At 39.2% G+C, this 17,383-nt stretch overlaps 2 protein-coding genes and 1 long non-coding RNA gene across 6 annotated transcripts in view; all 3 read right to left on the bottom strand.

Moving 5' to 3' along the window:
* LOC136245016 (helicase domino-like) overlaps nucleotides 1-8,372 on the bottom strand; it is a 35,088-nt gene extending 26,716 nt beyond the window's left edge. For both annotated transcript variants that reach the window (XM_066036543.1, XM_066036545.1), the window contains exons 1-13: nucleotides 8,276-8,372; nucleotides 6,663-8,023; nucleotides 6,500-6,613; nucleotides 6,197-6,337; nucleotides 5,926-6,121; nucleotides 5,717-5,796; nucleotides 5,512-5,668; nucleotides 4,755-4,817; nucleotides 4,053-4,145; nucleotides 3,913-3,993; nucleotides 3,295-3,425; nucleotides 3,159-3,245; nucleotides 2,787-3,101 (exon numbers count right to left, since the gene is read on the bottom strand). In XM_066036543.1, coding sequence (XP_065892615.1) covers nucleotides 2,787-3,101; nucleotides 3,159-3,245; nucleotides 3,295-3,425; nucleotides 3,913-3,993; nucleotides 4,053-4,145; nucleotides 4,755-4,817; nucleotides 5,512-5,668; nucleotides 5,717-5,796; nucleotides 5,926-6,121; nucleotides 6,197-6,337; nucleotides 6,500-6,613; nucleotides 6,663-8,015 — 2,811 coding nt within the window. In that variant the 5' untranslated portion in view covers nucleotides 8,016-8,023; nucleotides 8,276-8,372. The remainder of the gene's footprint in view (nucleotides 1-2,786; nucleotides 3,102-3,158; nucleotides 3,246-3,294; nucleotides 3,426-3,912; nucleotides 3,994-4,052; nucleotides 4,146-4,754; nucleotides 4,818-5,511; nucleotides 5,669-5,716; nucleotides 5,797-5,925; nucleotides 6,122-6,196; nucleotides 6,338-6,499; nucleotides 6,614-6,662; nucleotides 8,024-8,275) is intronic.
* Nucleotides 8,373-9,987: 1,615 nt separating this feature from the next.
* On the bottom strand, nucleotides 9,988-10,821 carry LOC136244660 (uncharacterized). 2 transcript variants are annotated; one of them, XR_010695498.1, is made up of 3 exons: nucleotides 10,544-10,821; nucleotides 10,348-10,466; nucleotides 9,988-10,180 (listed from the first exon to the last, which is right to left on the bottom strand). It is a non-coding gene; the product is annotated as an uncharacterized lncRNA (long non-coding RNA). The 2 variants fall into 2 exon arrangements; XR_010695497.1 differs by having other exon boundaries at nucleotides 10,348-10,821.
* A 1,309-nt stretch (nucleotides 10,822-12,130) lies between these two features.
* Nucleotides 12,131-17,383, bottom strand: part of LOC136244659 (uncharacterized) — a 70,488-nt gene continuing 65,235 nt past the window's right edge. The window contains exons 3-6 of one of the 2 annotated variants that reach the window (XM_066036211.1): nucleotides 13,944-14,272; nucleotides 13,411-13,516; nucleotides 13,009-13,241; nucleotides 12,131-12,579 (exon numbers count right to left, since the gene is read on the bottom strand). In XM_066036211.1, coding sequence (XP_065892283.1) covers nucleotides 12,250-12,579; nucleotides 13,009-13,241; nucleotides 13,411-13,516; nucleotides 13,944-14,270 — 996 coding nt within the window. In that variant the 5' untranslated portion in view covers nucleotides 14,271-14,272 and the 3' untranslated portion in view covers nucleotides 12,131-12,249. The remainder of the gene's footprint in view (nucleotides 12,580-13,008; nucleotides 13,242-13,410; nucleotides 13,517-13,943; nucleotides 14,273-17,383) is intronic. The other variant, XM_066036213.1, reaches the window with a different exon arrangement.

The raw sequence follows: 17,383 nt of genomic DNA, 5'->3' as shown, positions 1-17,383 counted from the left end.
GAGAAAATTTCTGAAATACTGCAATCTTGGGGAATCTCTTCAGATCGAATTCATGTCATTCTTCGTGATAATGGATCTAACATGATCAGAGCAATGAAAGATGGAGATCTTCCAAATCTAGGATGCTTCGCACATACGCTACAACTTGTAGTTCACGATGGAGTACTTGCACAACAGGCAGTGATTAACCTTCTTGCCATTTGTCGACAGATAGTTGGACATTTCAAGCACTACCCCTTACTTATAGCCGCCTACATGAGATCCAAGAGAATTTAGGTTTGCCATTGCATAAACTAAAACAAGATGTCCCAACTAGGTGGAACTCGTCATTGCACATGCTACAATCTATCAAGCAAAAAAAATGGCACTTGCAGCATACTCAACTGAACACAGTTTCACTCAGTTGTCATCCCATCAATTAGATCTAGCCAACAAAGCAGTGGCTGCTCTATCCCCAGTTGAAGAAATTACCAAGGCCATTCAAGTGATACTGCATCTGTTTCAGCCATAATCCCATTTATTCGCATGCTGGAAAGGAGTTTGGACAAACTTCATGATGACAGGGGAGTCCACTCAATGAGACAAGAAATGTTAAGATCACTTAGACGCAGATATGAAAATGTTGAATCAAATGAAATCTTAACTTTTAGCATCATTCTCGATCCAAGATTCAAGGACAAATGCTTTACAGCATCATCTACAGTGGAACGATCAATCTATGCTTTGAAGGATAAAGTAATGGAAATCAGAAGCAATCAAGCCCCACCCACTGATACAGATGAAGAACCTGTGTCAAAGCGGCACAAGACTGGGTTGCTTCAGTCTTTCAGAAATTCTAGAAGAAGCAGGGGCCTCAGTTGATGACTGTGGAAACGAAGTTGAATTATACCTCTCAGAGCCACTGATAGAGTTTCATGGTGTTCATCATGTGTTAACATGGTGGTCGACCAATAAAGTACGCTTTCCTCATTTAGCAGTGCTAGCACAAGGTATTTGAGTGCTCCCCCAACTTCAGTACCCTCTGGACGTTTGTTCTCAATAGTATATGATGAGAAGCGCAGCCGTTTATCTACAGACCATGCAGAAGCATTGCTTTTCATTAAAACTAATTTTACAAAGTGACATTCACAAACTTATTGACCTAGCCAAGTACATGACTGTTTATGACTCAAGTTTTTAAATTCACACATGGTACAAAATTTATACTGTCAAACTATCAATACAAAATTAATATATTATTGTTATTATAGCAGTGCTATATATATATATATGTACCACTCTGCGTGGGCAGTTCAAAGGCACCGCCAGTGCCATAATTTGTATATTGCACTGCTGCAGAGTGCATTATAACTTATAATGCACTGGTTGCGGTTTTGTAGACCACAACGAGTGCATTATAAGTTATAATGCACCGACCGCAGTGCAATATACAAATATTGCACTATACAAATATTGCACTGGCTGCGGTTTTGTGCAGCATAGCACAAGTGCCGGTGGCGAAGACCACTACGACACCTCACCTAATAAGTGGAAAGATACTTCACAGATCACTCGAATTCTTTTATAGCCTGACTTGTAAAGGTCGATTGTGGGCCATAATGTCACCAATACGTATAATGTTTACAAGCAGCCAATGGCAATCGAAAAAGCCAACGCGAGTAGCCACAACTCTAGTCTACATATATATAAACGTACTTATACACCTTACTAGTCTGGCGCCATCTTAGCCCAAATTAAACTGTAGTCCACTTCGACAATGACTCAATAAAACAAATATATTCTAAATAATACTAACCTTTACGTTCGATTGTGGTAACCAGTTTTGTCATGCCACCAGATTCGAGTTTAGCCAGTGTGAATAGTAAGAATTAGACTAGCATCGTTTAGTAGTTAGGTTTTGTTTACTTAAACTGTCTATTTAGCTGCTTTTTTTCGCTCGAGAGAATCACTATGGCGATTAGTCTGGTGCTTAGTCTATATGGCACGCTGGCATGCTGAGCACTACATGATGAGAGTCAAACAGCGAATGCAGGTTAGTGATATAACCCATAGCGTACTAGCTTTCAATATCTCAGGTGGCTGCAGTACTGCAGGGGGAACGTCATCGCAGCGTCTGGCTTGGTTACCCACAATCGATGTTAGAAACCTGGCCTTTATAAGTGTTACAGCTGTCTTGTGAGACTCTCCCCACCTATTAGGTGAGTGGTACATAACAGTTATACAACGTGCACTTGTGCTCTGCCTGTATAAACGCACTTGCCTTCGGGCCTGACGGCCCTCAGGCTCGTGTGTTTATATCAGGCAGAGCACTCGTGGCCGTTGTATAACTATATAATGGATGGTGTCGGTTAATATTGGAATATCAGCTTATAAAAAGTAAAATTTACCGGTATCGGTAATTCTCAAAAACGCTATATCGGTGCAACTCTAATATAAAGACTATGGCACAACCATGCAACCAAGAAAACAAAAGTGACCTTTTTTTGCTGACGTAGGTTATGAAATACAGTTAAGGATAAATACAGCCACTATAAGTAGCTTTGGTGAAATAAAATCTGCTTTGCTCTTAGGATCCCTGCTGTGTCAGACTAGTTATAATTCTTATTCTATCTGAACAAAGTTATATTGCTAGACTAGTTTCACACACAAGACATTTTAAACGCAACATTGGCAAAAATTTCACCACATCAAAGTTTTATTATATGCAATAGATGTGAAGTATGTAGCAGCTGGTTCACAGTACAGTGAATAACACAGCAGTAACATTATACTAACATACGACTTACAACTCTTTTTTGCTTTCTCTCCTTGTGTGATCCAAAATAGGTGAGTATCTTAAAGGCAGGGCACCACTTCTTAAACTCACACTCCCAGTTCAACATAACAGATGTCGGTACCACTATGAGATGAGGTCCCCAATTACCCTTCTGACAAGCCAGGTGTGACAGCAGAGCTATCGTCTGCATAGTCTTTCCCAGTCCCATTTCATCTGCTAGAATACCATTCAGCATACGGTCATGCATCATCACTAGCCAGTCTAGTCCAATATGTTGGTACTCTCTCAGCTTGTGCTTCAACAGAAATGGAATAGGAGTTTGTACCTACATGGATATAAAACAACAATCACAAATGACGTTAAGTATTCAGTAGTACAATACCATTGTAGTGGACAGTGTGATTCCCTTCGGTTGTAGTTGCTCTGCAGCAGCTGCTACGTCAGAGAGTCCTTGCTCCGTCTGACAAGCCTGGGATTACCATATAAGAACGAGGCAGCCACTAAAAATACTGACATACCTCCACAACACTCTTCCCTGATATCAAGAAACTCGTTCCTCCTTCTTCTACCTCATCATCTTGTTCATCAGCGCTATCATCGTCATCATCATCTGAACCAGAACTACTCCCTTCACTATCACTGCTACCAGCTATGAACAAAATCAAGTGTTACACTAGTCTGCATATCGTAAGAGCCCTTGGAGTTTGATTTTAGAAGTGTCCCAGGTGTCCACATTCTAGAGTGCCCTAATACGTATGAGGAGTGTGTACTGTACAACTTACCATAATTCGTTTGTAAAATAATTTTTGGATGTAAAAATCATTTTTTTCCCCAACAGAACTATAGCTATAGAAAGTTTCTGGCGAAGCATTAACCGCGGGGCAATGCCTTTTGATAATACTGTAGCTACTGGTTAGCATCATATACTATAAGCATCAAGAACAAACTCTTTTATCACTGTAGGCTGTAGCTAACAGCGCTGCAAAAGATAGAAAAACTCTAATGTTTTATTCAGTGTAAATCATATGAACTAATTTTACACAAAAACTTTTATCAGATCTTTTGTACAAAAAAATAAAGTGAATTATGGTGCTCAAACACTATGAATAGCAGCATGCAGACTACATGACCCATACCTTCAGTGCTAGCTGGGGTACTGCCAGCAGAGCCCAATTGTACACCATACTGAGCCAGCAACTCCTCTATAGGTATTTCACCTGTAGACAGATCATACAGAGTCTTTCACATCACTACATGTCAGTATAATTACACACACCTTCTTTACTGAGTTGTTGGATTTCAACATCATTGTCTTTGTCCTCCTCCACCTGTTCCTGTTCAGAGATGGTCCCTTCCTCGTCCTGATCATCTGTACCAGTCATGAACATACTGATAACCTCTCTGTATGTGTAGTGTGGTGACGTGTGATATGACTATAAGAGTGTATCTGTATCTAACAGCTGTGTAGTCACCGATACGATACGCAAATTTTTCTAGAAAAGCCTTAAGTGCTATTAAATACATGGGCTGCTAATAAATTTTCATAGTTAAGTACCAGCTATTACTCCATTCATGCCCATTGCACTATTATATAACAAGCTTTAAGAGTTCAGGAAAGTGGTAAGCAACCCAGCTACACTGTGATAGAGCAAATATACAGACTTTCACAATAAATGCAATTAAACACGCGGGTGGTAGATAATTTTTCATACCAGCTATTACTCCATTACAGTGTTATATAACAAGCTTAAAGATAAAGAGTCCAGGAAACTGGTAAACAACTAAACTACACAGACCTTCGCATTTCTGTGATTGCACAATCACCAATATTGATACGCAAGCATGATATTGGTATTGCAATACAGACAGAGTATCATAACATTGCAATATATCGAAATGTATCGCACATCACTAGTGTAGTCTGCATACATATGTGTATCAATATTGCATGTGGTGTCTGTGCATATTAGTGCCGCACCTTCATCTCCCACATACTCCATGTCATCTTGTGATTCCTGTTGGTTTACTTTACTGCTTTCCTCTATACAAACACATGGTAGTAGATGATCATGGATACATAAACTCAGGGGAATATGATAATATTATCTAAGCCTCACTGGTATCTGTTCTACGGTACAGCAATTGCACTATTGTGTATGTTATGCACTTCCAGTTTATTGTTACATCTGCGCTTATTATAATTATGTTCAAGCATGTTTAAATACTGTACACAAACTTTATAGCTACGCCACTACCATTGATTGTTGCATGTTGCACACTTTCCTGTGGTTTGCAATGGAATTCAGCTAGAGTGTGCCCTAGTACTAAGACTTCGTATAAAAGCATAACAAATAAAAAGGTAACTGAAATAAAAACAAAGATGAGCATGCATTGTAGCTATTGTACACAAAGAGGCACATCTTGAGGCAAAGTGACACTGAACAGGTAAAGAAGTCAAGCCTGCAGTGTTAACCATAGGCTTCGCTGAAGGCATCATTTAGTCAATTATAAGTATTAGGGTCACTCTGAAGTATTGGGGTCTATGAGCATGTATGGGGTTGGTTAACCCTATATACTATTACTGCCAAGTTGTCATGAAAGAAAAGTGAGGCTGGTTTTAGGTTCATAATATATTCTGGCGGGAAGCACAAACCTTCATAATCCCAACTATACAGTATGATGCGAATTGTTACAAAGTCAACAGACTGAGTAGTAGTCGGATATAGTCAACATACCGTTATCTTCCTCCTCATCTTCTGCTGAGGATGGTGTTAATGGTGACACATTCTCTGACAACAATGCCTCCGGTAATGTTGCCAAGAGGTCTTCTATTGGCATCTCTCCTTCTCTCTGTAGGGCTGCCAGCTCACTGCTATAGTCTTGTCCTCCATCCTGACAATTGACCAGGTAACAGTGTTGTATTAACAAAACGGTATATACCTTAGTTGCACTCTCCTCTTCAATTTCAATTGTTTCTTCTTCATCAGCACTGTCTCCACTAGGGACAAACAGCTGGTCGTCTAGGAATAAATGAGCAATCGAATGTGATGTAGAATAAACACACACATGCTACAAACAGATACTCTATATACATTATATACATGTATCAACATAAGTGTGCTACACATACAGTCCTAACACTTACGTACCAGTAGTACTGGCACTCTCTTGGCTACTGGTGGTTGGCACAGCTACAGTTTGACTTGTAGCACCAGTTTGGTCAGTGAACCCTTTCACCAGCCAACTGGAATACTTTTCAGTTTGGTCCACTATGTAATTGAGGTGCATGTCCAGAGCTTTCTTCCTCTTCTCCTCCAGCATCAACTGTTGCTTGTACTCTACAATCTGCAAGTGACACATAACACATCAATGGATCACCATCTCTGTAGAGCTACATATATGGCGCACATGTAAAAATACCTTCTGAATAGAGTCCCAAAAATGTTTGATCTCCTTAGCAACTGATGAAGCTATTTTCTTCATTCGCAGTGTCTCCTCCTTTTCCACACGTGTTGACTTGAGCAATTGCTCCTGATGACGCCGTGCCACAGACCTTGCCAACTACACAACAAGTCATAAAAATTAACCACCTTCATACTAGCTGCTGTCAATATCTATGTTCACAAAATAGCATCTAGTCCTTCTCTAATGATACATTGTGTGTGGCTGCGTGTATGTTGATACGTTGTGTGTGTGTGTGTTACAATAGTTTACAACATATACCTTTCTGGAAGCTGCTTTCTTCCACCGTCTCTCATTAGCAAAGTCTGTTGCTAGCCACTGCATCTCTTCTAGAAGATAGTCCCAATGTGTCTTACATCTGGTCGGCTCTTGAACCTTAAGAAAATCACACAGCCATTACTACTTCATCACAAAACACGGTTACCTTCGGCAGTCGACTAGCTGACCAAAGGCCCTCTTTCCTTAGTTCAGAAATTGCTTTCATTACTTCTGCTTCATGCCGAGCTCTCATTATAATATCTTCATGTGAGCTTTCTAGCACATTCGTAAATGACTGTGATCTTGTTTGTGGTGATGCTACAAATTTAGGTGAGTCAGCTGCAACCATCAGTGGTGTAGACACAGTAGGAACTGTACTTAAACCTGTAGTAGCAGTACTACTGGCGGGGGTAGTAAATATCAGTGGTGTTTGTGGTGTATTTATTGACAATGTAGTGGAAACAATAGGTGTAGTGGCACTCTCACTGCTAGCAACTGTAGTGCTAGTACTGGAAGTAGTTATAGGGAGTGAAGACGGTTGCATGCTTGGCTGACCAATAGTTGTATCAGTTTTAGCTTTAGGAGAAGTCACTGGGCTAACAAGATCTGTCATCACTGTCATAGGACTAAGAGGGGAAGCAAACGCTGGGGAGTTTAAATCACTAGTACTAGATTGAAGAGAATGTCTAAATTCCTTTCTTCTTTTATCAATTTTAGTTTCAACAGTAGGCTGTGAAAACTTGCTTGGATCTAGACACTCCTCTTTCAAGTATTTGTCTAATATAGAGTTAGGTCTTCTTTTCCATGAAACAAAATCAACCATGTTTCCATTGTTTTCTAAAAAGAACCTCTCTTTCAATAGCTTCTCATGAAGCATCAGCAATTTCTCCAACTTCTTGTGATGCCATTCAACTAATTGTGCTTTTGTTTGACCAGATGGCTGATCCCCAAGCAAGTCTTTTTCACTGTTGTTCTGTGCAGCTCTCACAGAGGTTGGAGAATACAAAAATTGTGAAGGTGATGAGCAAACGGGTTCATCTTGCTTGACATCTGATGATGAGCCAAGCGGGTATGGAGGCGGTGGAAGGGATACAGGAACATTACTCACTAATGCTTTCATTGCTGACTGGAGAGCAGCCGACATTGGAGTACTGTATATATTATACTGTGTTGAAGTGATTGATCCTGGTGTTGATCCTGGCATTACAACTTGAACACTTGGCTGAGCTTCAGGGAAACATGGTGGAGTGGCTACACCAGGAGGCTCTACTAAACCTTGGGGAGGTGTCTGTGGAATGGGAGGAACAGGGAACCGAGCAGGTGAAGGATGCATTGGTGATGAAAGATGGAGACCCTCATTACTTGTGACTTGTACAGGGGACCCACCAGGTAATGAATGGACAATAGATGCCACAGGGAGTGGCAAGTTGGCCTTTCTTCCTCCTGGTTGCTGCAACTCCAAGCGAGGATGCTTGGTTGGCAGTGGGATCTCGCTTGTACTGCTCCTTCTGTTGCTCATTGCCCGAACTAAAATATTAGAATCACACAATTTTAATCATTTTTCACAAATACACCGAAATGTCACAAACTATACAACGAAAACATTAAAGCACTTAGTAAAACAACAAATGGAAGTAAAATAACAAGGTTTTTCTTGACTAGTAAGAGTAAAACTTCGCGTGCAATAATGATTTAAAACTACATAAAACTTTTGGGACAATTCTGCTTTAAAAGTACATGTACTATTATTATATGCAACATTCATTCAAATACCATCACCTTTTTCAACTTGAAACCACTTTGTAAGCTTTTACGACGAATCATAAGAAAAACCCTGTCCGCCATTTTTTTCCTCAGTCATCTCGTGATGCACACAAATGCGCGCGGATTTAATAATTGCGCCTCAAGATTAAATTATATTTTGTACTGTGCAAAAACCCGAGGCAAAAACCTCTTACTAGTTCCGCGATGTATTAATTTCATTAGCTTTATAGTAATGGGGTGTCATGGTCCCAGGGTCAAATTTGATGCCCATGCTGATCAATTACAACTAAGGGTGACCACTGAAATAATTACAATCAAGATATCTGTCTAGTATAACATATAGATATGGGCGGATCAAAGGGGGGGCTGAAGCCCCCCCTTCATATTTAGGTTTTACTTGATCAATTTGCTGTGTATTATAATGACATTTAAAAAGCACTTCTCAGTCCCCTTTATGTGTTGAGACCCTGGGTGCTTGGGGATCATGTGCACGCTCATTAGTGAGGCAGATAGGTTCCCGGGTGATGGAACAGTCTGGTGATAATAGGGCCACCCAATTTTTAATTCAGAAGGTTGCCATTGATGTTCAACGTGGCAATGCTGCTTCTGTAATGGCAACAATACCATCATCCCAGGACTGGGCAGAGTTTGCCTCTCTGCACACTGTTTAAGTGTTTATTATAATCATTGTTAATATTAAAAATAATAAAATTTCGTAAAATTTTGTCTTAGCATAATTATATGATCACTAATAATACAAATACTCATAAAATTACCTTATAAACATCTTTCCAAGGAATTTATGCTAATGTTTATGCAACAAGGACCCGGATCAGCATTGGAGGTGTACAAGATCAAGATACTCTAATAGAGCAGTCAGCTAACTACTCTAAATTCTAATAGAACATTCACTGGAAACATGTAGTTAGTTCTGTTATGAAAATTTTTCCAAATCTGCCTGCACCTATACATACAATGAAGTGCAATGCATTGGTCTGTTTAAAGGGCTTCATTCATCTACTTGTGTAGTTAACATGTATGGCAGTACTTATTTCACCTACACAATTTCCATTGAAAATGCTCTCAGATTCAATCTTGTATTGTTCAAATTTCAAAATTTTCCACTTTCAACATTATTATTCTAAGGCAGTATATAAAATATCTACAGGCAGAAAATATTATGAAATTTATGTGAAAATGTCTCCAAATTGCAGTATTCTAGCATTTATTTTTTAAAATTTTCCTGGGGGGGGGCATGCCTCCAGACCCCCTAGTTCCAGTGTGCTTTGCACACCTCTATCCAAGAGATTAGAACCTTGAGTTAGCCCCCCCCCCCCCCCCCTTTACAAATCCTAGATCTGCCCCTGCTAAGTGACTACAGGTAGCATAACCTTGAAAGTTTTAGGATAGCTGCCAGACCCTCTTTACTGATTGTGTTTATGCCAAAGTATACAAGATGATTACTGTAAAACAGGAAAAATTCATCAAAAAATTTTCGTCGCTGGCTGTATCGACAAAAATTAAAATGACAAATTATTTTAAACTATTAGTACAGATAATTGGCGCATGCAAATATTAACGTATATCTAGCTAATTACTGTCAAAAATTTTTTGCTGATTATGCAAGCGACAAAAATATGTATAGCATCAAAATTTTAATATAGATAAAAAATTTCTACATCAAAATTTTCCTGATTTACAGTAATTGCATATTCCGTAGTAGAGCATTCGTTATTATGTGTATTAATAGATAGTAGCAATGACAGTGGGAATGAGCATTGATAAACTAGTTTATAACTACTAAAAAGGCAAGCACAAGTATACAGAACATGTGATACATAACATAAATTTCAAATTCAGCTCTCTCTCAGCCCTTCCACTTTAGCAGTCTCCACTGTTATCCTCAGCTTTGGATAACAACTAGAAGGTGAGACATGACTTGAGATATGTAACTACTTGAAGTCTAGCACAAAGGGAAGTATTGATACAATTATGAAAGCAGAAATGGACAGAAAGGTTGGCACCCAACACTAGTAGACAATCGTTGGCTTACAAAACTGCCACACTTCCAATACTACTAAACTTACTGATTCAATTTGTTTTAGAAGTAAGGATAGAAGTTCAGATGCAACCAATGGTGGTTCAGTGATGACAGGTGTTTCTTCCTCATTCTCTTCCAGGGAAGAATAAAGTCTCGTATGCTGGACTAGATGATAAAAAAGACAACCATATGTGACCGGATTTCACATAACAAGGCTTCCACACACACAAAATCAAACTTACGTTTTTACCAGAAATGGATTGCTGGCCTAATACATTATCATATTCCACACTGTACTTCCTTCAGGACTAGCAAGTCTGGTTTCTGTGTCTTCCGACCCTGTCAAAGCCACGAGTGGGAGATAGGTGCCATTGAATGGACATGGCTTTGTGATAATGGTGTGTAGTGAGCTGGGACTTCAGAGAACTCGCCAATAGTGTTCTCAGTCAATTTGGAGTGATTTGAGGGCCATGGAGAGCCCAAACTTGGCCTCTGGATTCCAATTGTCTTCTTGCTTCATTTTATACCCCTATATTAAGCCCACCCACTGCCCCCCACCCTATTACTACCACCTGTGATATTATTACCCGCTCGAGAAAAGTTGCCCAAAACAGGGCTAATTTTGGGTATCAGAAATGTATACACCCACTCAGTGATAGCTAGTAAATAGATGAATAATTGGTGCAAATTTTGTTTGCACAGCTGTACGCACTGGGAAGTTATTACACAATGATTACTTAAAATCGCCATATCTCCAAACGAAGCTTTGTGCGTCGAAGCTGGGTTTTGTCAAATTCAGTCACATATGTAGAAACACACTTGTAAGCTGCAACTGATAAACAATACTGGAAATACAACTGTGATTAGAAAAACATGATAGGAAACCCATGAATTACAGTGTATTCAACCTCTGCATGAGCCGACATATATCAAAACATTTTCACTATAGATATAGTCATACTTATTGACAGGGGCGGTGGAGCAGGCCAAAGAGTGAGGGGGCCAGGTCACCTGAAGACCAAAAAAAAAGGTAACTACTTTCTGACAATAGCTTCCCTTCACCAACTATATCTGAATACTGTGACTGTTCTATTAGAGTATCTCGATCTTTTCTTACAAACATTGTCCCATAAAAGTGGCCCCCGTCTCCACCGCCTATGCTTGTTGAAAGACCTCCATAGTAAATCCTCCACCTTCAATAGCTATATCAACCAGCATTTTCTTTTGGAGTGCTTTCTGTAGAATATTCTCTTCTACAGTACTCTCACAAATACTCTTAGACAAAAACAGGTAAAATTGTTAGTTTAGATATTAGAGCATTGCACACCTGTAGATGTGAACATCTCTGGTTTGACCGATACAGTGACATCTATCCTGAACCTGTGCATTCATGGTTGGGTTCCAGTCTGAATCATAAAACACAACAGTATCAGCCCCAGTGAGATTAACACCTAGACCACCACTGCATGTGGACAGGATGAAACAGAAAAGTCTCAAGTAGATGAATCCCATCCAGCTTATAGTCACATGCTTTTTTCTTCTATCACACGCATGATTGTCAAGATTCCTTTTGCACTGATCGTGCTTTCGTCTCACTCCACCATTAAGTTACAATCACATGATACTACACACCATACGATGTGAACTAGTTCTGTTTTATTTGTTCCTATTCTTAATTGCTTTTTAATGAGCTCTAACTGCACAAAAGTTGTCAAGCGTCTGATATTTAACCTGTTTAAGCTAATTTCAATATACCAACATAGATCACACTTTATTTTATTGACAATTACCAGATGATTATTTTGATAATAGATAATGTGTACTATGAAGTATGGTTTGTTGAATATAGTCATAAAATAATACAAAAAATACAACACATTAGATCATTCTTGGCCAGCTACAGGCTCATTGGTAACATTAATTGTAGCAACATACAGCAGAATACACACTAAGGTGTTGCTACCTCAACTGCGACCCTCTCCTCATCAAGCATCTCTTCAAGCATACGAGCTCCTTCCATATTTTCATCATCTAAGTTACCTTCACTCCTTTCGACCCTCCTACGGTCAGATGCAGCCTTAATAGTTGACAATGGCCAGTTGTTGTCAGCAGATACTGTTGCAAGATTAGGCAGTGCCGATTCTAGAAACTCCTCCCAGTGATCCCATGCAGCACATGATATCCAAGGCTTAAATTGCGGAATGCTCCTCCTGAGTCGTTCTGGTTCTACCTTGTCCATAGAAGGCACTACCAGTTGAGGAACACCATTTGGAATGCTCTACATAAACAATGGTAAAATACAATTAATGTATAATAGCTGTATACTTGAATTTGTACGTTACACCTTGTATGAGCTTTGTGTACTGAATATGCATGCAGGTACTGATATGTTCACCACTGCAAGAAACTATTATACTTAGCATAGGGAAATGCATTTTAAAAAGTCTACCTGTATCAAGGCAATAGCAATTCACGTCCCTTTCTAATCCGATGCTTCACAATACGTCTGTATAATCTGACACAACCACTAGCACTTCTTACATTATGTACATACATATGTATATATCTACCATTTCCTCAGTATCACATTTTTGCTGTACAATAATACCATTATGACTATCAAGGCTATACAGCACACAATTAACTGTATGTGTCTTATATACATGTATATGCGTGTAGTGTGAATATATGGTGTATAGAAAACTACCTTCAAAACAATTGTTGCTTTGTCTTCAGAGCACCAGAGATCTGACGTCCAATTTCTGTAGTACATTGTGCATTTATTTTGGTCATTAAGTACAAACTTGAAGCAGTGGGGATCTCGATGGCCATGGAGCTCATTTAATTGTGGCAATATCCAACTCTTGACATCATGCATAGCTTCTAAAAAGAATGTTGAAGGGTTAAGATCCATGCAGTTCCTTGTTGCCTCCAAAAGATCTGTACAAGTAAAAGTACACTGTAGCTATCATACTGTAGATCACAATAAGATTTCTTGATCATGATTTTTACTTATTGCATCAATAGAGCGGCTATTCCCATGCATGTACAGTACAGTACATTCGTATGTGGTTGTATGTGCATGTCATACACACATTATGTCACCTACCAGGGATACTTCCTGCCCCAGTCTTTCGCAATTGTGAGGCTATCCGTGAAAAGAACTGGTCAACATCTTCGTGGGTATGGCCAACCGGAAGGAAATTGATTGAGACCTGGAAAAGGAAACCACCAGTCAAGTGCATTGTCAAAACAAAACTTACTGTATGTATATATACGTATTAGTAGCCAAATTTTGTATACAGTGTAAGGGTGGTGTAAATGGAGGGTAGGAGCAATCTCCCGTTCTTTGTTGTGTAACGATCAAGGCACTCTAATAAAGTAGCAGTCAACTATCCTAACAGAACAGTCATGCATTTTATGTAGCTAGGGCCCCTACTCTTTGACCTGCTCAACACCCTGATACACTGTTACAGTACATAAAATAGCGTTTAGTACTGCACTTTATTCATGCGAAACTACATACTTTATCACACAGCCACAGTTTGATGGATTACTATACATGGATCAATTGTTTGTATAGATCAATATACACACTTATAATTTTGGTATTTGCAATGACAGTATTGAAGGATAACTAACCTTTCGAAAAATTCTATTCTCCACCAAAAAAGCACAGAAACCTAACACATAGCGATTCTTGTTCTGATTCCCAGCATTATCTAATTGCAGGTATAGAACTTCTGGTAGTTGTTCTGTGAAGTCAAGCAGCACATGTAGTAATGCATAAACGGTGATATTAGCATCTTGAGGCCACTGGCAAATATCATAGATCGCATATGCCTTCTTCCCTCTTGGAGATCTTGTGTGCGCTAAGACCCCTGTACAATGCGTCTGAAGTCTGAATGTCGTCTGGAGTGCTTTGGGATTAGGGGAAATATTTGGGATGTTAGTTTTGTTCTGATCCATACCTGCGTAGAAATCCAATCAGCATTTATATACTTACCATATATATGTATTGTAGTACTGATTCTAGCTAGCAATACCAATCATTTATTTTAAGGATACAGGGATACTGCATGATGTACATACTGTTTGCATACAGGATACTACACACTTCAAAAGTATGAAATTACACTTGTCCGGGTAGCTATCAATAGCATGACCCAACTGAGCTTAGTCCATTCTGCTCTTCATTAAGCTACTTGCTCCTTAGCTTGCTGATAACTATTAAGCTTATATCTACGCTAAAATGACAGCACTTTCCTGAGCTTCAAATTGAGTCCCGTTGAATACAGATACTCCGAGGTAGCCATAGTCAGTCTAGCCCACACGACTCTTCAGAAGTTCGTTGATGGGCACTTACAAAACTTCTGGATAGTGAATGTCAACATTAAAGTTGAATACTTCCAAGAAATCACTTTAAAGTAAAAGAACCTGGCTAAATTCCGCTACTTAGCAACATTAAAAAATATTAACGAGCCCAACCCTCCCGATACTTTTTTTGCAATACGTCACTATTTAGCGGGATGATGATAGCCACGCAAACCGGTTTTATGAGCGGGTTGTTGCTTTTGCCATGAAAATCCAATGAAAAAAAAATGAAAATACCATGAACGGGTGAGTTTTCATGGGTTGGTACTGGTTGCTTCCCATTTAAAGCCAATGAAAAGCCTAAGTATGAATCATTGGAAAAAGCATTGATCATTTGTCTTGTAGTGAATGGCCGTCTTAAGTGTTTTACTGTATGCATTATTTTATAGCCATCATATAATAATGAGAAAATGTACACAAACAAACAAGTGAATGTGGTCCTTGGTTAATTACATACAATATATAGCTGTTGCTTATCATATAGGGGTTGAAGTTGGGGTGTGGGGAGCTTGGAAAACGTTATAGGAGGCGGTTTGCTAGAGAGTTTGGCATTGAATTGATCATGGGTTCATTGGCAACAATAAGTAAATAGGTTGCTTTAAAGTAATAAGTGCATACAGTCATTGCAGTGGTCATGGCATATATTGTATTCCTCAACCATGTATGTAGCTAATGGTGTCCTTTTTGCACAGTATATAATGTCACTGACTAAATAGCTAGCTACCTAGCTATATTGAAACGAGATGCAGAGTTAGGTACAATGATTTCATTGTTACATAATTTGACCAGGTTTCTTTTGCATCTGGATACAAAGTTATTTTAAACAGACAAAACTCTGAGTGGAACCAAACAGAATTTAGTGAAAAATTCAGACAAGCAACTACTGCAGCAGATTTCATAAGGATGTGGAACAGGGAAACGCAATTTGACGGATCAGTGGGTTTTGCTGAGCCAATTGCTTCTGATAACTTGAGCTCTTCAGACAACGCTTTGCTGTCAGAGTCTGCAGATGGATCAGTCGATCTAACTGCATCTGCTAATGGTAGCAAACGGCCATCATCAGATCATCATGTTCATGGTATTGATTTATTACAATGCACTTAATAATTTAACTGTTGTAATAGGGTGGCTTCTATTAGAGTATCTCAATCTTGGTTATATTGAAGCATTACTGATATCTGTAAAGTAGACTGACTGACTCCAACCAATTTTAGCTCCAATCCAAAATTTTGAAGTATATGTATATAAACATAATGTATGGACCATACTCACAGTGCATGCTTACACTAATAAGTTTACAGCATCTTTGACAGTGTTATTGTACATAGGATTGTTCCAATTGCCAGTGACCAATTTGGTACAGCCACAATCAGAGACACGGCTGATTAGGAAGCTGGACACTACTTTTGTTGAGAACCTCAAGAAATCGATTGAGGATGATCCATCTGGCCCAGGAGTTCCACCATTGGCAGTTCTTTGTGTAGGAATAGAAGAATTTTCAGAACGGCACAAGGACTCCTACAGATATGAGGTTTTGGGAGGACAACACACAGCTGCAGCGAAAAATGCCCCACGAATCCGTTTTATAAGCATGTATATGCTGAGGTTTATTTGGGGCTTGATGATAAGGAGTCATTAAGGTTGGCCGCTCGACACAACACTAATGGGCACTTCATACACAGAATGACTCACAAAGACTACGTAAGTTTATGAATGTATGAACCTGCTGGCTGTGGAACTGGTTTCCACTGACCTTTGATGTCTTCATCGTAAAGCAATTATTAGTATTATATAAATTTGAGAACATGCATACTATTGGTCTTGTAAATTTATGCAGTCATACAAGACCCTCTATTTGTAACAGGTAGCACACATTCCATGTGCATAAAATTTACAAACCAGTCCACTGTTAATAGCTCTGTACAGGTGTACCAGGGGGCAGAAGCTGCAGTGGTAGAAGCAGATTTTGCTCAGCTGGAAGATTCGGCTATCATCAGAGTTTGTCCATCATATACAGGAGCTGGGTTAATATTGATGAACATACCCACAGTTAGTACACTTTATTGTTGGTGAAGTCTGATAATGTATGTTTATGTACAGGTGTGGACGGAAACAGAGATAAAAGAAATGATTCTTAGTTCAAGGCAGCTAAATGGAACTGGACTGGCACTGTATAATGTGGCTGTTGTATGTTCATGCCGGGATAAATGTGCAGTAATAGAAGGACTGAAGCAATGCTTAGATCATGTGGAAACTGCTTTTTATTATGATAAAAGTATACCCTATAAATATACAGGTGGTGGGTTGGAGTTGGTTGATGCTGTGGGAGTGGTAGTAATCGGACATTTTTCCTTGGATGGACAGCAAAAAAAGAGCACTACACACAGAAGCACCACAACATGTTTATAATTGAGAACAGGAGAGAGTTAACTCATGAGCTCATGAATCTGTTTTCATTTACTGGCCAAACAGTGGTGGAAATTGTTACCGAAACACATTATTCTGGTACGAATGCCATGAATTTTGTATGTCTATGTTCTACAATTGTACTTACTGTACAAACTCTCTTAAAGGATCTTCCCTCTAAGGACACTGTATGGTTTCACTCTATTTGCTGTTAGCACTGTTTTGATAAGTATCTGGCTGAGTTCAAGGGACTACAAATTTGTGGTTCCAAATGCTCTTATATATATTCAGGGGAGTACAAA

Source organism: Dysidea avara, chromosome 14 (genome assembly GCF_963678975.1).
Source record: "Dysidea avara chromosome 14, odDysAvar1.4, whole genome shotgun sequence".
Classification (NCBI taxonomy): Eukaryota; Metazoa; Porifera; class Demospongiae; order Dictyoceratida; family Dysideidae; genus Dysidea; species Dysidea avara.
This window is presented reverse-complemented; position numbering and strand designations above follow the sequence as displayed.